The 18,902-nt window shown below is 37.1% G+C and overlaps 2 protein-coding genes across 2 annotated transcripts; both read right to left on the bottom strand.

Moving 5' to 3' along the window:
- Positions 1–977: 977 nt before the first annotated feature.
- Positions 978–1,965, bottom strand: LOC117341260 (protein HtrL-like). Its single transcript, XM_033903109.1, has one exon. It carries the CDS (start codon positions 1,670–1,672, stop codon positions 980–982), a length of 693 nt encoding a protein of 230 aa, XP_033759000.1. The 5' UTR covers positions 1,673–1,965; the 3' UTR covers positions 978–979.
- Positions 1,966–9,023: 7,058 nt separating this feature from the next.
- LOC117340387 (cell wall protein DAN4-like) lies at positions 9,024–10,461 on the bottom strand. The gene is made up of 2 exons (XM_033902149.1): positions 10,432–10,461; positions 9,024–9,605 (listed from the first exon to the last, which is right to left on the bottom strand). The coding sequence occupies exons 1-2, from the start codon at positions 10,459–10,461 to the stop codon at positions 9,024–9,026; spliced, it is 612 nt and encodes a 203-aa protein (XP_033758040.1).
- Between the last annotated feature and the right edge of the window lie 8,441 nt (positions 10,462–18,902).

Raw genomic sequence — 18,902 nt, 5'->3', positions numbered from 1 at the left:
TCAACTGTGGAACGGCAGTAGGCTATCTGAGAACGGTTTTAAAACAGGGGAGTTTGATTGGTCGACACTGATAACAGAGAGCTGTCGACCAATCAGATTGCGTGTTACAAAACCGCTCTAAAATATACAGAGGAGTATAGTTATTACCGCTTCACAATCGATGCATCGTCCACTAACAGCCCATTTTCTCATTTTTAAATCATTGTAACACGACAAAAGAATAGTATGCCTTGATATTTAAGGATTCTAAACAAAGGTACATTACTTTATGTTTGCATTTGATATTTTAGCCATATTGAACTGAAATCCCACTTACAAGCTTTAGATATCAAAAATAGAAATCCGCAAGTCAATCTATCAGTCACGTTATATGTTTTCGGTGTATGTCACATGTGTCTGTATTTTAAGAGGATTCCCCTGAGGGCTGATTGGTAAGTTTTGAACCTCGTATTGCTTTTCAAAATAATCCCCTTCAGTATCTATACACTTTTACTAGTTTTATAGAACTCCTTTTATTGTCTGTTCAGAAAGTCACCCGCTGCATGTTAGAGTTAGGGTTAGGGTGCCTGAAATAGCTGTTTTCAGTTTTGGAAATAGATGAAAGTCTGATGGAGCGAGCTCAGGTAAATAAGGCGGATGCCCAATCAATTTAAAGCCACAATCTTTAATAGTAGCCATGGCAATGACAGACTCTTTCACCCAAACCTTAACCATAACCGATCTTGTCTTGTTTATTTTAGAGTGCTACCTCGTCGATATAAACTAACCAAATGAGACCAGTCCTTGAGTAGACGGGCCTATATAGTAAAAAAATAGTAGGACTTAAAAAGAACATCCTTGAGTACCTCCTTCAATACGAGGCTCACAACATATCAATCATTCCTCGTATGTCTTTATCTAAACTTTCAATGGGTTTGATACATTAATATACCAAATCACATGGTACTGGTCTCCCACAGATGATGCTGATGATCACATTTCAAGAATAAAGTTTTATTGCATCGTACCAATCTCCTCGGACGAATTCAAATAAAGATGGATACCGGAAGTACGTGTAAAGAGCGATACTCTGGTCATCGTCAACGACATTCTTGTTCAGGCATGCGCAGAAAACGTCCCGGTATGTACGATAATATTCCTCAATCGCCCATTTGTCGCCTCCAAAGAACCCACCATTTAAAACAGGTTCTTTTCCTTTATGTAAATCACTGTCGTCGTCTGCTGCTATATCTCTGAGCTGTATGAAGGTAATTTTCCTATGCATTCCGAGTAGTTTAGCTGGTAACCATTTGCCATTTTCTGGGTAGATCCCAGTTCCGTGACCGTAACCAGCGTCTATCCAAACAAAATGAGAGGTTCCGAACGGATTGCGTTCTGTAGCAGTTTTGAGAAAAGACACTTTGCTATTCGTTATGATAACATAGTCTGCGGAGAAACATTCCGGATGGTTTAGTAATGTATTGTTCTTTCGGAACGTCTTGCTACGCATTACTCTTTGTATGGACTGTCTAAACTTGTAACACTCTACGTCTTTAAAGGGAACCTCATGTATGACTGTGTCTTCACTGTTTCTGTTCTGTCTGACAAACTCGGCTACCTCACCCTCACAAAACACGTACAACATCACTTTTAGTGTCAGCAAATGTGAAAAATACGTGAGATAATCAGTCATATTCCTCGTGTAGTGTTTCCAGTCGGCACGCCCAATGTCGTACAGACCAGTGACAAACGTCACGCTTCTCACATCCACTCCTGGCACGGAAAATATTTGATTTTAAACTCATTTATCAAACGTTTCATGAATAATTTGAGTTTTTAAAAGCGCCATGTATATATGTTACCATGTCTACTTAGTACTTGCTACTTAATACTGCTTAATAATAAATGCCCTACCTTGTCCAAAATAAATCCGAGTTTTATTGATTCGCCTCGTTCCTCAATTTTGGCCTTAGTATTCTCACAGTCGACGAGAGAAATCTAATCAAAATGATACTTACATACTGAGTATAATCGGGAGAGTATCCCATTAGACTATAATATTTCAGTGTGATAACACTGTAAAAACACACTTGATAATTAAGTACATGCATGAATGTATATCGCTATCTCGCCTTGATATAGCCTGAAGTGATCACAAACAAAACCGAGTTTTCTACCTTTTAAAATATTTTTGGTTCACCACTGCAAGTTACCTGGTCCCTAAAATGTGCTTATAATACCTGTTGCTTGGTGTAGGAGCTTGGCGTTATGGTCTATTATTTCCCCAGGTGCCAGTTGATCAGAATGCAGAGCTTTTTTCTCTTTTTCTGCTGTTCCTTCAGATAGTGGAAAGTCTCCTGCAGTACGTCTCGGCCTCCTCGGCCTTGTTCCTTCAGATAGTGGAAAGTCTCCTGCAGTACGTCTCGGCCTCGTCTGCCTTGTTCCTTTGTAGCCATCCGTGGAGTCATTGTTCCTCGGAGTAATTTTGTCCGGACTTGATACATACGGCTGTGTTTTGGAGCGCACTTTGTTACGGGTTCTAGGCATGGTCTTCAAAAACAAAAGCAGAAAACTAAGAAAGTTCCTTTAAGATACCTCATCACATCACCGGGAGGTCAATATACTGTTTCGCAAGGTCTGTGGAATGTTATATTAACCTCTGCTAATATAAATCTCAGTACAGATTACATAATTTCTATTCTTAATAGGAGTCAATATATGATCCCACGGACCCGACAAAACATTATATTGACTCCTCGTTGATTCCATGAGGTCTTTTCAAGGAAATGTTTAATGTCATGTGATCTCATTAGGACCAATGAGTGATTGTGTTACATACCAATCATATAATAAAAGGTTTTATGGTTAAATATAAACATTTTGAAGGCTGAGTCCACCAGTCCATATGTTACAGCACGCCTACTGTTATCATAAGTGTAGTTATTATTGCACTTGGTGCATGGATACAAACATACACAGGAGATGACAGAGGTCTTCATCAGCATGAATTAGGAACTCTCAACTCCACACAGGTTACAAAGGCACACTAGAACCGAGTACATGTACATTTATTTGATTAAACAATTCACCTACCTATTCTCGTCGCTTCTGTATTAGGGTTACTTTGTTCAAACGTGTTTCACCGTGAAGAAGTTGAAAATAGTTGTACGCATGCGCCGTTTAATGGGCCGAGAAGAATATTAAGTGGCAAGCTGTAAGCTGTGAAATATTATTTACAAAATAAAACTACAGTCAGTGATATTCCTATTGATACGTATCCTTGGTATTGTCTTTGTGATCACATCATTCACTATATAGTTATATAAAGCTCTGTAATAATCCGTCACAGGATCTACTGTACCATGCTAGGGTGAAACATATTTGTCCAGGAAACACCAAGACAGTTGTATATATATATATATATATATATACTTTCTTGAAATACTTCAGTCCCTTATTCATAACTTCTGTCCAGAGGATTTATTTTTGTGCTTGCACACACTTTTCAACAAAAGAAAAGGTAAGTGAAGAATTAAATCAAATTAAGTGTCTTCCACTGTATGATGACGTCATTGCTGTACGTGTATATTAGTAGGGACGCTGTTGCTCACTTAGCCTCGTTTTGGTTCAAACATGAATATTTATGAATTTAAGAAGGTACAGTCCCGGATGGTTATTGGTAAATGTCGTGTTACTTACAGCACTGTGATAGAAGAGACTGTGGTTCCGTTAACGTTTTGTTGAATGATGCATATTCACTATCAACTGTAACCTGGATGGGATTAACAGGATTAACTTTATTGGACTCCTATCGATGTCAGGTGAACTTCGAACTTCATTATTCTTTAGATAGATCTAAGTGTTTAAATTGTCATGTTTTTTTTTTATTAACCACCAACAGCAATGGAAAGCGACTGAGAAAAAATGCCTAGGTTATTTACAAAAACAATTGGTGTCTTTTTTTCTCTTGAATATCATTTTTATTTTCTTCAAGTGACATAAACAGAAATATTTCTTCTAAATATTGAGATATATTGTAAAATTCAATCTTTTGGCTTTGACATTTTCACAGTTGAGACCTCCATGAAAACATGACCTCTTTAATTTCAGTTTGTCACTAAGATGATTGAAGTAAACGCGTCATCACAATGTTAAACGACCAAGACAGGTCCCCAGCCATGAAATACCTTCATCAGATCCTGACTGATTATGTTGGGAAATGATAACACCGAAGACGAGTAGGTTGGTATTTATTTTACCGATTAATAATATAATGTGATCGAAATAGTACCCAGGTACTCCATTTGATGAGAGTTTATGTTTGAAGTAATTTCATCGATTTCGTTTTGTTCAGAATGTTAAGAATATTTTGCTGAAAAAAAGAAATCCATTACGATATACATCTTAACATCAATTATTTACAAGTCGACATTTTCTGTGTTTAATGTGTTATAAATCTTTGTCAATGTGTAATGTGTTATAAATCTTTGTCCATGTGTAATGTGTTATAAATCTTTGTCAATGTTTAATGTGTTATAAATCTGTGTCCATGTTTAATGTGTTATAAATCTTTGTCAGTGTTTAATGTGTTATAAATCTGTGTCCATGTTTAATGTGTTATAAATCTTTGTCAGTGTTTAATGTGTTATAAATCTGTGTCAATGTTTAATGTGTTATAAATCTGTGTCAATGTTTAATGTGTTACAAATCTTTGTCAATGTTTAATGTGTTACAAATCTGTGTCAATGTTTAATGTGTCATAAATCTTTGTCACTGTTTAATGTTTTAAAAATCTTTGTCAATGTGTAATGTGTTATAAATCTGTGTCCATGTTTAATGTGTTATAAATCTTTGTCAATGTTTAATGAGTTATAAATCTTTGTCACTGTTTAATGTGTTACAAATCTGTGTCCATGTTTAATGTGTTACAAATCGTTGTCAATGTTTAATGTGCTTTAAATTTTTGTCAATATTTAATGTTTAATGTGTTATAAATCTTTGTCAATGTTTAATGTGTTATAAATCTTTGTCAATGTTTAATGTGTTATAAATCTTTGTCAATGTTTAATGTGTTATACATCTTTGTCACTGTTTAATGTGTTCTAAATCTTTGTCACTGTTTAATGTGTTATAAATCTTTGTCACTGTTTAATGTGTTATAAATCTTTGTCACTGTTTAATGTTTTATAAATCTTTGTCAATGTGTAATGTGTTATAAATCTGTGTCCATGTTTAATGTGTTATAAATCTTTGTCAATGTTTAATGAGTTATAAATCTTTGTCAATGTTTAAGGTGTTATAAATCTTTGTCAATGTGTAATGTGTTATAAATCTTTGTCAGTGTTTAATGTGTTATAAATCTGTGTCCATGTTTAATGTGTTATAAATCTTTGTCAGTGTTTAATGTGTTATAAATCTTTGTCAATGTTTAATGTGTTACAAATCTTTGTCAATATTTAATGTTTAATGTGTTATAAATCTTTGTCACTGTTTAATGTTTTATAAATCTTTGTCAGTGTTTAATGTGTTATAAATCTGTGTCCATGTTTAATGTGCTATAAATCTTTGTCAATGTTTAATGTGTTACAAATCTGTGTCCATGTTTAATGTGTTATAAATCGTTGTCAATGTTTAATGTGCTTTAAATTTTTGTCAATATTTAATGTTTAATGTGTTATAAATCTTTGTCAATGTTTAATGTGTTATAAATCTTTGTCAATGTTTAAGGTGTTATAAATCTGTGTCAATGTTTAATGTTTAATGTGTTATAAATCTTTGTCCATGTTTAATGTGTTATAAATCTGTGTCCATGTTTAATGTGTTACAAATCTTTGTCAATGTTTAATGTGTTACAAATCTGTGTCAATGTTTAATGTGTTATAAATCTTTGTCAGTGTTTAATGTGTTATAAATCCTTGTCACTGTTTAATGTGTTATAAATCTTTGTCAATGTTTAATGTGTTATAAATCTTTGTTAATGTTTAATGTGTTATAAATCTTTGTCAGTGTTTAATGTGTTATACATCTTTGTCACTGTTTAATGTGTTCTAAATCTTTGTCACTGTTTAATGTGTTATAAATCTTTGTCACTGTTTAATGTGTTATAAATCTTTGTCACTGTTTAATGTTTTATAAATCTTTGTCAATGTGTAATGTGTTATAAATCTGTGTCCATGTTTAATGTGTTATAAATCTTTGTCAATGTTTAATGAGTTATAAATCTTTGTCACTGTTTAATGTTTTATAAATCTTTGTCAATGTTTAATGTGTTATAAATCTTTGTCAATGTTTAATGAGTTATAAATCTTTGTCACTGTTTAATGTTTTAAAAATCTTTGTCAATGTTTAATGTGTTATAAATCTTTGTCAATGTTTAATGTGTTATAAATCTTTGTCAATGTTTAATGAGTTATAAATCTTTGTCAATGTTTAATGTGTTATAAATCTTTGTCACTGTTTAATGTGTTATAAATCTTTGTCGATGTTTAATGTGTTATAAATCCTTGTCAATGTTTAATGTGTTATAAATCTGTGTCAATGTTTAATGTGTTATAAATCTTTGTCAATGTTTAATGTGTTATAAATCCTGTCAATGTTTAATGTGTTATAAATCTTTGTCAATGTTTAATGTGTTATAAATCTTTGTCAATGTTTAATGTGTTATAAATCTTTGTCAATGTTTAATGTGTTATAAATCTTTGTCAATGTTTAATGTGTCATAAATCTTTGTCACTGTTTAATGTGTTATAAATCTTTGTCAATGTTTAATGTGTTATAAATCTTTGTCAATGTTTAATGTGTTATAAATCTTTGTCAATGTTTAATTTGTTATAATTCTTTGTCCATGTTTAATGTGTTATTTAAGGGTCAACTGTAATATTTTTTTTACGTTATTGAGCAATAACACAAAAAACTGGGGTGTACTCTGAATAAACCGCGAAGAGGTTTATGAAAAGAGTACACCCCAGTTTTTTGTTTTATTGCTCAATAACGTTAAAATAATATTACAGTTAACTCTTATAATTTAATTAACAACGATAAGAAACATTTTCATTCAGTTTAACATGTTTATTTTGCTCCAGATATTTAAAAACACATAGATAAATACAAAATCCCGTGAACAACGATTACTCCGCTGACGTCACAGTCAACTTCCGGTATAACTGAAAGTAGTTCCTTTTATTTTTTTTATGTTATGAGATGATAACATACCTTTTTGAGCCAATGAAAATGCTTGTTACAAGCAAAATTAAATTAAAAATCTTTGTCAATGTTTAATGTGTTACAAATCTGTGTCCATGTTTAATGTGTTATAAATCTGTGTCCATGTTTAATGTGTTATAAATCCTTGTCAATGTGTAATGTGTTATAAATCTGTGTCCATGTTTAATGTGTTATAAATCTGTGTCCGTGTGTAATGTGTTATAAATCTTTGTCAATGTTTAATGTGTTATAAATCTTTGTCAGTGTTTAATGTGTTATAAATCTGTGTCCATGTTTAATGTGTTATAAATCTGTGTCCGTGTGTAATGTGTTATAAATCTTTGTCAATGTTTAATGTGTTACAAATCTTTATCAATGTTTAATGTTTAATGTGTTACAAATCTTTGTCAATGTTTAATGTTTTATAAATCTGTGTCAATGTCTAATGTGTTATAAATCTGTGTCCATGTTTAATGTGTTATAAATCCTTGTCACTGTTTAATGTGTTATAAATCTTTGTCAATGTTTAATGTGTTATAAATCTTTGTCCATGTTTAATGTGTTATAAATCTTTGTCCATGTTTAATGTGTTATAAATCTTTGTCAGTGTTTAATGTGTTATAAATCTGTGTCCATGTTTAATGTGTTATAAATCTTTGTCAATGTTTAATGTGTTATAAATCTTTGTCAATGTTTAATGTGTTATAAATCTTTGTCCATGTTTAATGTGTTATAAATCTTTGTCCATGTTTAATGTGTTATAAATCTTTGTCAGTGTTTAATGTGTTATAAATCTTTGTCCATGTTTAATGTGTTATAAATCATTGTCAATGTTTAATGTGTTATAAATCTTTGTCAGTGTTTAATGTGTTATAAATCTTTGTCCATGTTTAATGTGTTATAAATCATTGTCAATGTTTAATGTGTTATAAATCTTTGTCAGTGTTTAATGTGTTATAAATCTGTGTCCATGTTTAATGTGTTATAAATCTTTGTCAATGTTTAATGTGTTATAAATCTTTGTCAATGTTTAATGTGTTATAAATCTTTGTCCATGTTTAATGTGTTATAAATCTTTGTCCATGTTTAATGTGTTATAAATCTTTGTCAGTGTTTAATGTGTTATAAATCTTTGTCCATGTTTAATGTGTTATAAATCATTGTCAATGTTTAATGTGTTATAAATCTTTGTCAGTGTTTAATGTGTTATAAATCTTTGTCCATGTTTAATGTGTTTACGTATCTACTACTACTCACAAGACTAACCCAGGATCATTTCTAATTCAGTCAGCTAAACCAAATTACACCAACTATACATCAACTTAACCATAATGGATTCGTGTACACTGTAGTGTAGTTTTCGGCAGTATGTAGTCTTTATACAACTATAACCACACATAAAAATTCACGTGACCTCGAAACCCGAGGTGTTATCACTCCACTACTCACAACTGTCAGAGACTCTATTGGTTCGCCTCAAAAAGTCACGTGACAGTGGACGATGTCGGACTATCCGTACGGCACCCTTAAACATTTGGACAAGATTGCCTGCATCCAAAGCCACAACCCCAACGAACAAGCCTACCATGATGGCCCCGCCCACCGATCCTGTTATTACAACTGACAGTCTGTCATCCTGAGCAGACGTCAGAGTTCGTCGGTACTTCGATGTTGTTTTTGGATCGATCCTTTCCGTACGGAATTTCACGAGATCCAGTCCAGTGGGTACGTTGTAACAAACCAGATGACCTATTGAACATGTCATGTTTTCAAAATACTTAACGGAATCTTGACATCGAGAGATACGCGTTGCCATGGTATCAATCGGTGTACTAAGATCATTAGTAAAACATGGCCTTGTCAGTGGGCGTGGTCATGTGAGTGGGCGTGGTCTGATCGTCAACGGGCAGATTATCGACGGTTGTGGTGATACTGTTAACATGTGAAGTTTCAATTGACGAAGCATTCCAATCAGATGGGTTTGGAGTTGATGAACTATTAGATAGCTCGTTGGTAGGCGATTCACTTGGTGTGGTCGGTGTATCAGTGGGCGTGGTTATTTCGTCTGTGGACATGGTGGGTACATCATTGGGCGTGGTCTGAGTACCAGTGGACGTGGGCGTGGGCGATGTATCAGTAGGCGTGGTCGGTGTATAAGTAGGCGTGGTTACCTTATTAGTTTTCATGGTAATTGATGCCTTAGACGTATACACCTTTTCCATGTTTGTTAGGCGCTCTTTGAATGTGGGCGGTGCTCTTGTTGCTTCGTTTGCTTTGGTGGGAAAGGTATTTGTAAAGGGAGAGATACGCTGTTCAGTAACTGACGGCCATATTCGTTTCCAAGTAGTGCTGGTCATTTCTGAGGAGGTTTGGACTTTCTCTGTTGTTGTTTTGTTATTGTCATCTCCTTTGAGGTTCGTTTCCTGTGGAATAGAACAAACGAAGAAGATGGTTTATATGACAAAGTTGCCATGTTTATTACTGGATTATAGAAATAAGGAAGGCTATTGCTCTGATATACACAGATAGTTTTCCAGATCGGTTATATTTGTTGTCTGTATGATTATAAGATTGAGATAGTGCTTTTAGGCATCTTAAAATAGTGCGGTATGTCAGGAGTTTGAGGTAAGGGCAGGGCACGGGTAGAATTGGCTTGTCTCTTGTGAATATATCTTATATGATGAGCACAGTGCATTATATACATATGTTGCTAGGCCGAGTATCTGTCGAAGATACACTAGTTCTGTTGATTATTACCACGAGTATTTCTTTCTATTTTGATCACATATGAGTTGCTCTTAAGACAAATGTAATGAAGTTCATGTTGAATTTGTCTCGAGAGCAACTCAATCCATCACCCCATGAGATCGACCAAAACAACGTTCAATCCTTACATTTCAACTAACACGCATGTTTCTTAATGTATTGAAGAGGTTCTGTTTTACTGTTTACTGATAGTTCTTTTTGATCGGTTGAACTTCCTTGTATACATTTATTCAAATGGAGGCGTTATTTCGACTGCCTGACACACAGGGCCTTGACACGAATGATTCCCAGTCCACTGTCCACTCGGACGATTTACAGGATCAGGATAGAATCGGACCGTGATGATTACGAATTTGATTTGATTATAAATGGCAAATTTAATGCATTATGAGCTAATTCTGAATATAGGCCTATACAAAATCAGGCATCATTCATAAGCGGGAATTAGACATTTGTTGAAAATTTCATTTATATTTTCAGAACCTTAATGCAGGCCTCCAATGGAGGCTCCATGATGCCTATTATGTAGATCTAAGATAACAGTCCCATTCACTTCATCCAAATCCCTGATAATCTCACATGTATATATTTCTGACTCGGAACTATTCCTGCAAATTAAGCCCATGAAATAGTTTCACCCCATCGGCCTGATGTATGTACTATATGCGTTATGCCTACAGATCGGACAGAGGAGGGTGGGCGGCTGAATGATGTTAATCTGGTCAAATTCATGGACAAATGAAACAGATTACATGTAAATTGGTAGTTTCATTGAGTCTAACTTGAGGAGAAATTGAAATATATAGCATATACATTGTAATGCATTGGCTGCCACTGCAATATAACAATGCTATATCTATAGGGAATGGACAACTCCGTTAACAAATGACATTATATTCTGTTTTTCCTTAATTGCGTGGCATCATATACATATTTATTTAACATTGTTTAATCTTTAAAGTTTGTTGTACTAATGAATTGGATCAATTTGAATACTGATTGCTACACACGTGTCTGACACTGTTTAAGACATGACCTAATGACATTGTAGAACACCCCAGTCACGTGATAAATAATTCATTATACCTACATCTATACGTCATGTAGTAACATGACATCCGTGTGTCTTATAAGCACGATTATTAAAACATTCACATTATATTTAAATACTAAACTATGAAAGCTATGGAAGCACCAGACAAGTCATTCGGTGGAAGGAAAATGGAGTACCCAGAGAAAACTTGCATGGTCGGGCAGGTGATCCACATATATGCTCGATCGGGAAAGGAACCACCGTTGCCAAGGTGACGGGTGTTACCATTGCAACACAACTAATCATCCAATCATTGATGACATATGCATTATATTGCAAAACAATCTCCTAGTTAGCTGTTAACTCGTTTTGTCATCAACTGGTTTAGCCAGTTTATATGAGTGTTTTATGCTCAGTTAGTTTGGTTATTATTACATAAAGGTAAATACACAACTTACCATGTTGATGTTAGGGAACCAAGCGGAGAAACCGACCACACCTGTAAGGATGATAGAATCAACTAATGCTCGACAATATCTCACTCAACATCTCATTCAACATCTAATTCAACACTTAACACAAACAAACTTAGCACTACTGTCAATATAAACATACTGTTATACACACGAAACTATATTATTTGATATGTAGCACAACCCATCTCGTAATGATACTGATGTATACATGAGGACTCCTGTTGTTACACCCATCTCGTAATGATACTGATGTATACATGAAGACTCCTGTTGTTACACCCATCTCGTAATGATACTGATGTATACATGAGGACCCCTGTTGTTACACCCATCTCGTAATGATACTGATGTATACATGAAGACTCCTGTTGTTACACCCATCTCGTAATGATACTGATGTATACATGAGGACCTCTGTCGTTACACCCATCTCGTAATGATACTGATGTATACATGAGGACCCCCTGTTGTTACACCCATCTCGTAATGATACTGATGTATACATGAGGACCCCTGTTGTTACACCCATCTCGTAATGATGTATACATGAGGATCCCTGTTGTTACACCCATCTCGTAATGATACTGATGTATACATGAGGACCCCTGTTGTTACACCCATCTCGTAATGATACTGATGTATACATGAGGACCCCTGTTGTTACACCCATCTCGTAATGATACTGATGTATACATGAGGACCCCTGTTGTTACACCCATCTCGTAATGATACTGATGTATACATGAGGACCCTGTTGTTACACCCATCTCGTAATGATACTGATGTATACATGAGGACCCCTGTTGTTACACCCATCTCGTAATGATACTGATGTATACATGAGGACCCCTGTTGTTACACCCATCTCGTAATGATACTGATGTATACATGAGGACCCCTGTTGTTACACCCATCTCGTAATGATACTGATGTATACATGAGGACCCCTGTTGTTACACCCATCTCGTAATGATACTGATGTATACATGAGGACCCTGTTGTTACACCCATCTCGTAATGATACTGATGTATACATGAGGACCCCTGTTGTTACACCCATCTCGTAATGATACTGATGTATACATGAGGACCCCTGTTGTTACACCCATCTCGTAATGATGTATACATGAGGACTCCTGTTGTTACACCCATCTCGTAATGATGTATACATGAGGACCCCTGTTGTTACACCCATCTCGTAATGATACTGATGTATACATGAGGACCCCTGTTGTTACACCCATCTCGTAATGATACTGATGTATACATGAGGACTCCCTGTTGTTACACCCATCTCGTAATGATACTGATGTATACATGAGGACCCCTGTTGTTACACCCATCTCGTAATGATACTGATGTATACATGAGGACCCCTGTTGTTACACCCATCTCGTAATGATGTATACATGAGGACCCCTGTTGTTACACCCATCTCGTAATGATACTGATGTATACATGAGGACCCCTGTTGTTACACCCATCTCGTAATGATACTGATGTATACATGAGGACCCCTGTTGTTACACCCATCTCGTAATGATACTGATGTATACATGAGGACCCCTGTTGTTACACCCATCTCGTAATGATACTGATGTATACATGAGGACCCCTGTTGTTACACCCATCTCGTAATGATACTGATGTATACATGAGGACCCCTGTTGTTACACCCATCTCGTAATGATACTGATGTATACATGAAGACCCCTGTTGTTACACCCATCTCGTAATGATACTGATGTATACATGAGGACCCCTGTTGTTACACCCATCTCGTAATGATACTGATGTATACATGAGGACTCCTGTTGTTACACCCATCTCGTAATGATACTGATGTATACATGAGGACCCCTGTTGTTACACCCATCTCGTAATGATACTGATGTATACATGAGGACCCCTGTTGTTACACCCATCTCGTAATGATACTGATGTATACATGAGGACCCCTGTTGTTACACCCATCTCGTAATGATACTGATGTATACATGAGGACCCCTGTTGTTACACCCATCTCGTATGATATGATGTATACATGAGGACTCCTGTTGTTACACCCATCTCGTAATGATACTGATGTATACATGAGGACCCCTGTTGTTACACCCATCTCGTAATGATACTGATGTATACATGAGGACCCCTGTTGTTACACCCATCTCGTAATGATATGTATACATGAGGACTCCTGTTGTTACACCCATCTCGTAATGATACTGATGTATACATGAGGACCCCTGTTGTTACACCCATCTCGTAATGATACTGATGTATACATGAGGACCCCTGTTGTTACACCCATCTCGTAATGATACTGATGTATACATGAGGACCCCTGTTGTTACACCCATCTCGTAATGATACTGATGTATACATGAGGACCCCTGTTGTTACACCCATCTCGTAATGATACTGATGTATACATGAGGACCCCTGTTGTTACACCCATCTCGTAATGATACTGATGTATACATGAGGACCCCTGTTGTTACACCCATCTCGTAATGATACTGATGTATACATGAGGACCCCTGTTGTTACACCCATCTCGTAATGATACTGATGTATACATGAGGACCCCTGTTGTTACACCCATCTCGTAATGATACTGATGTATACATGAGGACCCCTGTTGTTACACCCATCTCGTAATGATACTGATGTATACATGAGGACCCCTGTTGTTACACCCATCTCGTAATGATACTGATGTATACATGAGGACCCCTGTTGTTACACCCATCTCGTAATGATACTGATGTATACATGAGGACCCCTGTTGTTACACCCATCTCGTAATGATACTGATGTATACATGAGGACCCCTGTTGTTACACCCATCTCGTAATGATACTGATGTATACATGAGGACCCCTGTTGTTACACCCATCTCGTAATGATACTGATGTATACATGAGGACCCCTGTTGTTACACCCATCTCGTAATGATACTGATGTATACATGAGGACTCCTGTTGTTACACCCATCTCGTAATGATCTGATGTATACATGAGGACCCCTGTTGTTACACCCATCTCGTAATGATACTGATGTATACATGAGGACCCCTGTTGTTACACCCATCTCGTAATGATACTGATGTATACATGAGGACCCCTGTTGTTACACCCATCTCGTAATGATACTGATGTATACATGAGGACCCCTGTTGTTACACCCATCTCGTAATGATTCTGATGTATACATGAGGACCCCTGTTGTTACACCCATCTCGTAATGATTCTGATGTATACATGAGGACCTCCTGTTGTTACACCCATCTCGTAATGATGTATACATCAGGACCCCTGTTGTTACACCCATCTCGTAATGATTCTGATGTATACATGAGGACCTCTGTTGTTACACCCATCTCGTAATGATGTATACATGAGGACTCCTGTTGTTACACCCATCTCGTAATGATACTGATGTATACATGAGGACCACTGTTGTTACACCCATCTCGTAATGATACTGATGTATACATGAGGACCCCTGTTGTTACACCCATCTCGTAATGATACTGATGTATACATGAGGACCCCTGTTGTTACACCCATCTCGTAATGATACTGATGTATACATGAGGACCCCTGTTGTTACACCCATCTCGTAATGATACTGATGTATACATGAGGACCCCTGTTGTTACACCCATCTCGTAATGATACTGATGTATACATGAGGACCCCTGTTGTTACACCCATCTCGTAATGATACTGATGTATACATGAGGACCCCTGTTGTTACACCCATCTCGTAATGATACTGATGTATACATGAGGACCCCTGTTGTTACACCCATCTCGTAATGATACTGATGTATACATGAGGACCCCTGTTGTTACACCCATCTCGTAATGATACTGATGTATACATGAGGACCCCTGTTGTTACACCCATCTCGTAATGATACTGATGTATACATGAGGACCCCTGTTGTTACACCCATCTCGTAATGATACTGATGTATACATGAGGACCCCTGTTGTTACACCCATCTCGTAATGATACTGATGTATACATGAGGACCCCTGTTGTTACACCCATCTCGTAATGATACTGATGTATACATGAGGACTCCCTGTTGTTACACCCATCTCGTAATGATACTGATGTATACATGAGGACCCCTGTTGTTACACCCATCTCGTAATGATGTATACATGAGGACTCCTGTTGTTACACCCATCTCGTAATGATACTGATGTATACATGAGGACCCCCTGTTGTTACACCCATCTCGTAATGATACTGATGTATACATGAGGACTCCTGTTGTTACACCCATCTCGTAATGATACTGATGTATACATGAGGACCCCTGTTGTTACACCCATCTCGTAATGATACTGATGTATACATGAGGACCCCTGTTGTTACACCCATCTCGTAATGATACTGATGTATACATGAGGACCCCTGTTGTTACACCCATCTCGTAATGATACTGATGTATACATGAGGACTCCTGTTGTTACACCCATCTCGTAATGATACTGATGTATACATGAGGACCCCTGTTGTTACACCCATCTCGTAATGATACTGATGTATACATGAGGACCCCTGTTGTTACACCCATCTCGTAATGATACTGATGTATACATGAGGACTCCTGTTGTTACACCCATCTCGTAATGATACTGATGTATACATGAGGACCCCTGTTGTTACACCCATCTCGTAATGATGTATACATGAGGACCCTGTTGTTACACCCATCTCGTAATGATACTGATGTATACATGAGGACCCCTGTTGTTACACCCATCTCGTAATGATACTGATGTATACATGAGGACCCCTGTTGTTACACCCATCTCGTAATGATACTGATGTATACATGAGGACCCCTGTTGTTACACCCATCTCGTAATGATACTGATGTATACATGAGGACCCCTGTTGTTACACCCATCTCGTAATGATACTGATGTATACATGAGGACCCCTGTTGTTACACCCATCTCGTAATGATACTGATGTATACATGAGGACTCCTGTTGTTACACCCATCTCGTAATGATACTGATGTATACATGAGGACCCCTGTTGTTACACCCATCTCGTAATGATACTGATGTATACATGAGGACCCCTGTTGTTACACCCATCTCGTAATGATACTGATGTATACATGAGGACCCCTGTTGTTACACCCATCTCGTAATGATACTGATGTATACATGAGGACCCCTGTTGTTACACCCATCTCGTAATGATACTGATGTATACATGAGGACTCCTGTTGTTACACCCATCTCGTAATGATACTGATGTATACATGACAACCCCTGTTGTTACACCCATCTCGTAATGATACTGATGTATACATGAGGACCCCTGTTGTTACACCCATCTCGTAATGATACTGATGTATACATGAGGACCCCTGTTGTTACACCCATCTCGTAATGATACTGATGTATACATGAGGACCCCTGTTGTTACACCCATCTCGTAATGATGTATACATGAGGACTCCTGTTGTTACACCCATCTCGTAATGATACTGATGTATACATGAGGACCCCTGTTGTTACACCCATCTCGTAATGATACTGATGTATACATGAGGACCCCTGTTGTTACACCCATCTCGTAATGATACTGATGTATACATGAGGACTCCTGTTGTTACACCCATCTCGTAATGATACTGATGTATACATGAGGACCCCTGTTGTTACACCCATCTCGTAATGATACTGATGTATACATGAGGACCCCTGTTGTTACACCCATCTCGTAATGATACTGATGTATACATGAGGACCCCTGTTGTTACACCCATCTCGTAATGATGTATACATGAGGACTCCTGTTGTTACACCCATCTCGTAATGATACTGATGTATACATGAGGACCCCTGTTGTTACACCCATCTCGTAATGATACTAATGTATACATGAGGACCACTGTTGTTACACCCATCTCGTAATGATACAGATGTATACATGAGGACCACTGTTGTTACACCCATCTCGTAATGATACTGATGTATACATGAGGACCCCTGTTGTTACACCCATCTCGTAATGATACTGATGTATACCTGAGGACTCCTGTTGTTACACCCATCTCGTAATGATACTGATGTATACATGAGGACCCCTGTTGTTACACCCATCTCGTAATGATGTATACATGAGGACCCCTGTTGTTACACCCATCTCGTAATGATGTATACATGAGGACCCCTGTTGTTACACCCATCTCGTAATGATTCTGATGTATACATGAGGACTCCTGTTGTTACACCCATCTCGTAATGATACTGATGTATACATGAGGACCCCTGTTGTTACACCCATCTCGTAATGATACTGATGTATACATGAGGACCCCTGTTGTTACACCCATCTCGTAATGATACTGATGTATACATGAGGACCCCTGTTGTTACACCCATCTCGTAATGATACTGATGTATACATGAGGACTCCTGTTGTTACACCCATCTCGTAATGATGTATACATGAGGACCCCTGTTGTTACATCTCGTAATGATTCTGATGTATACATGAGGACCCCTGTTGTTACACCCATCTCGTAATGATAGTGATGTATACATGAGGACTCCCTGTTGTTACACCCATCTCGTAATGATACTGATGTATACATGAGGACCCCTGTTGTTACACCCATCTCGTAATGATTCTGATGTATACATGAGGACCCCTGTTGTTACACCCATCTCGTAATGATACTGATGTATACATGAGGACCTCCTGTTGTTACACCCATCTCGTAATGATGTATACATGAGGACCCCTGTTGTTACACCCATCTCGTAATGATACTGATGTATACATGAGGACCCCTGTTGTTACACCCATCTCGTAATGATGTATACATGAGGACTCCTGTTGTTACACCCATCTCGTAATGATACTGATGTATACATGAGGACCCCTGTTGTTACACCCATCTCGTAATGATACTGATGTATACATGAGGACCCCTGTTGTTACACCCATCTCGTAATGATACTGATGTATACATGAGGACCCCTGTTGTTACACCCATCTCGTAATGATACTGATGTATACATGAGGACCCCTGTTGTTACACCCATCTCGTAATGATACTGATGTATACATGAGGACCCCTGTTGTTACACCCATCTCGTAATGATACTGATGTATACATGAGGACCCCTGTTGTTACACCCATCTCGTAATGATACTGATGTATACATGAGGACCCCTGTTGTTACACCCATCTCGTAATGATACTGATGTATACATGAGGACCCCTGTTGTTACACCCATCTCGTAATGATACTGATGTATACATGAGGACCCCTGTTGTTACACCCATCTCGTAATGATACTGATGTATACATGAGGACCCCTGTTGTTACACCCATCTCGTAATGATACTGATGTATACATGAGGACCCCTGTTGTTACACCCATCTCGTAA

This window comes from Pecten maximus, chromosome 13 (assembly GCF_902652985.1).
Source record: "Pecten maximus chromosome 13, xPecMax1.1, whole genome shotgun sequence".
Classification (NCBI taxonomy): Eukaryota; Metazoa; Mollusca; class Bivalvia; order Pectinida; family Pectinidae; genus Pecten; species Pecten maximus.
This window is presented reverse-complemented; position numbering and strand designations above follow the sequence as displayed.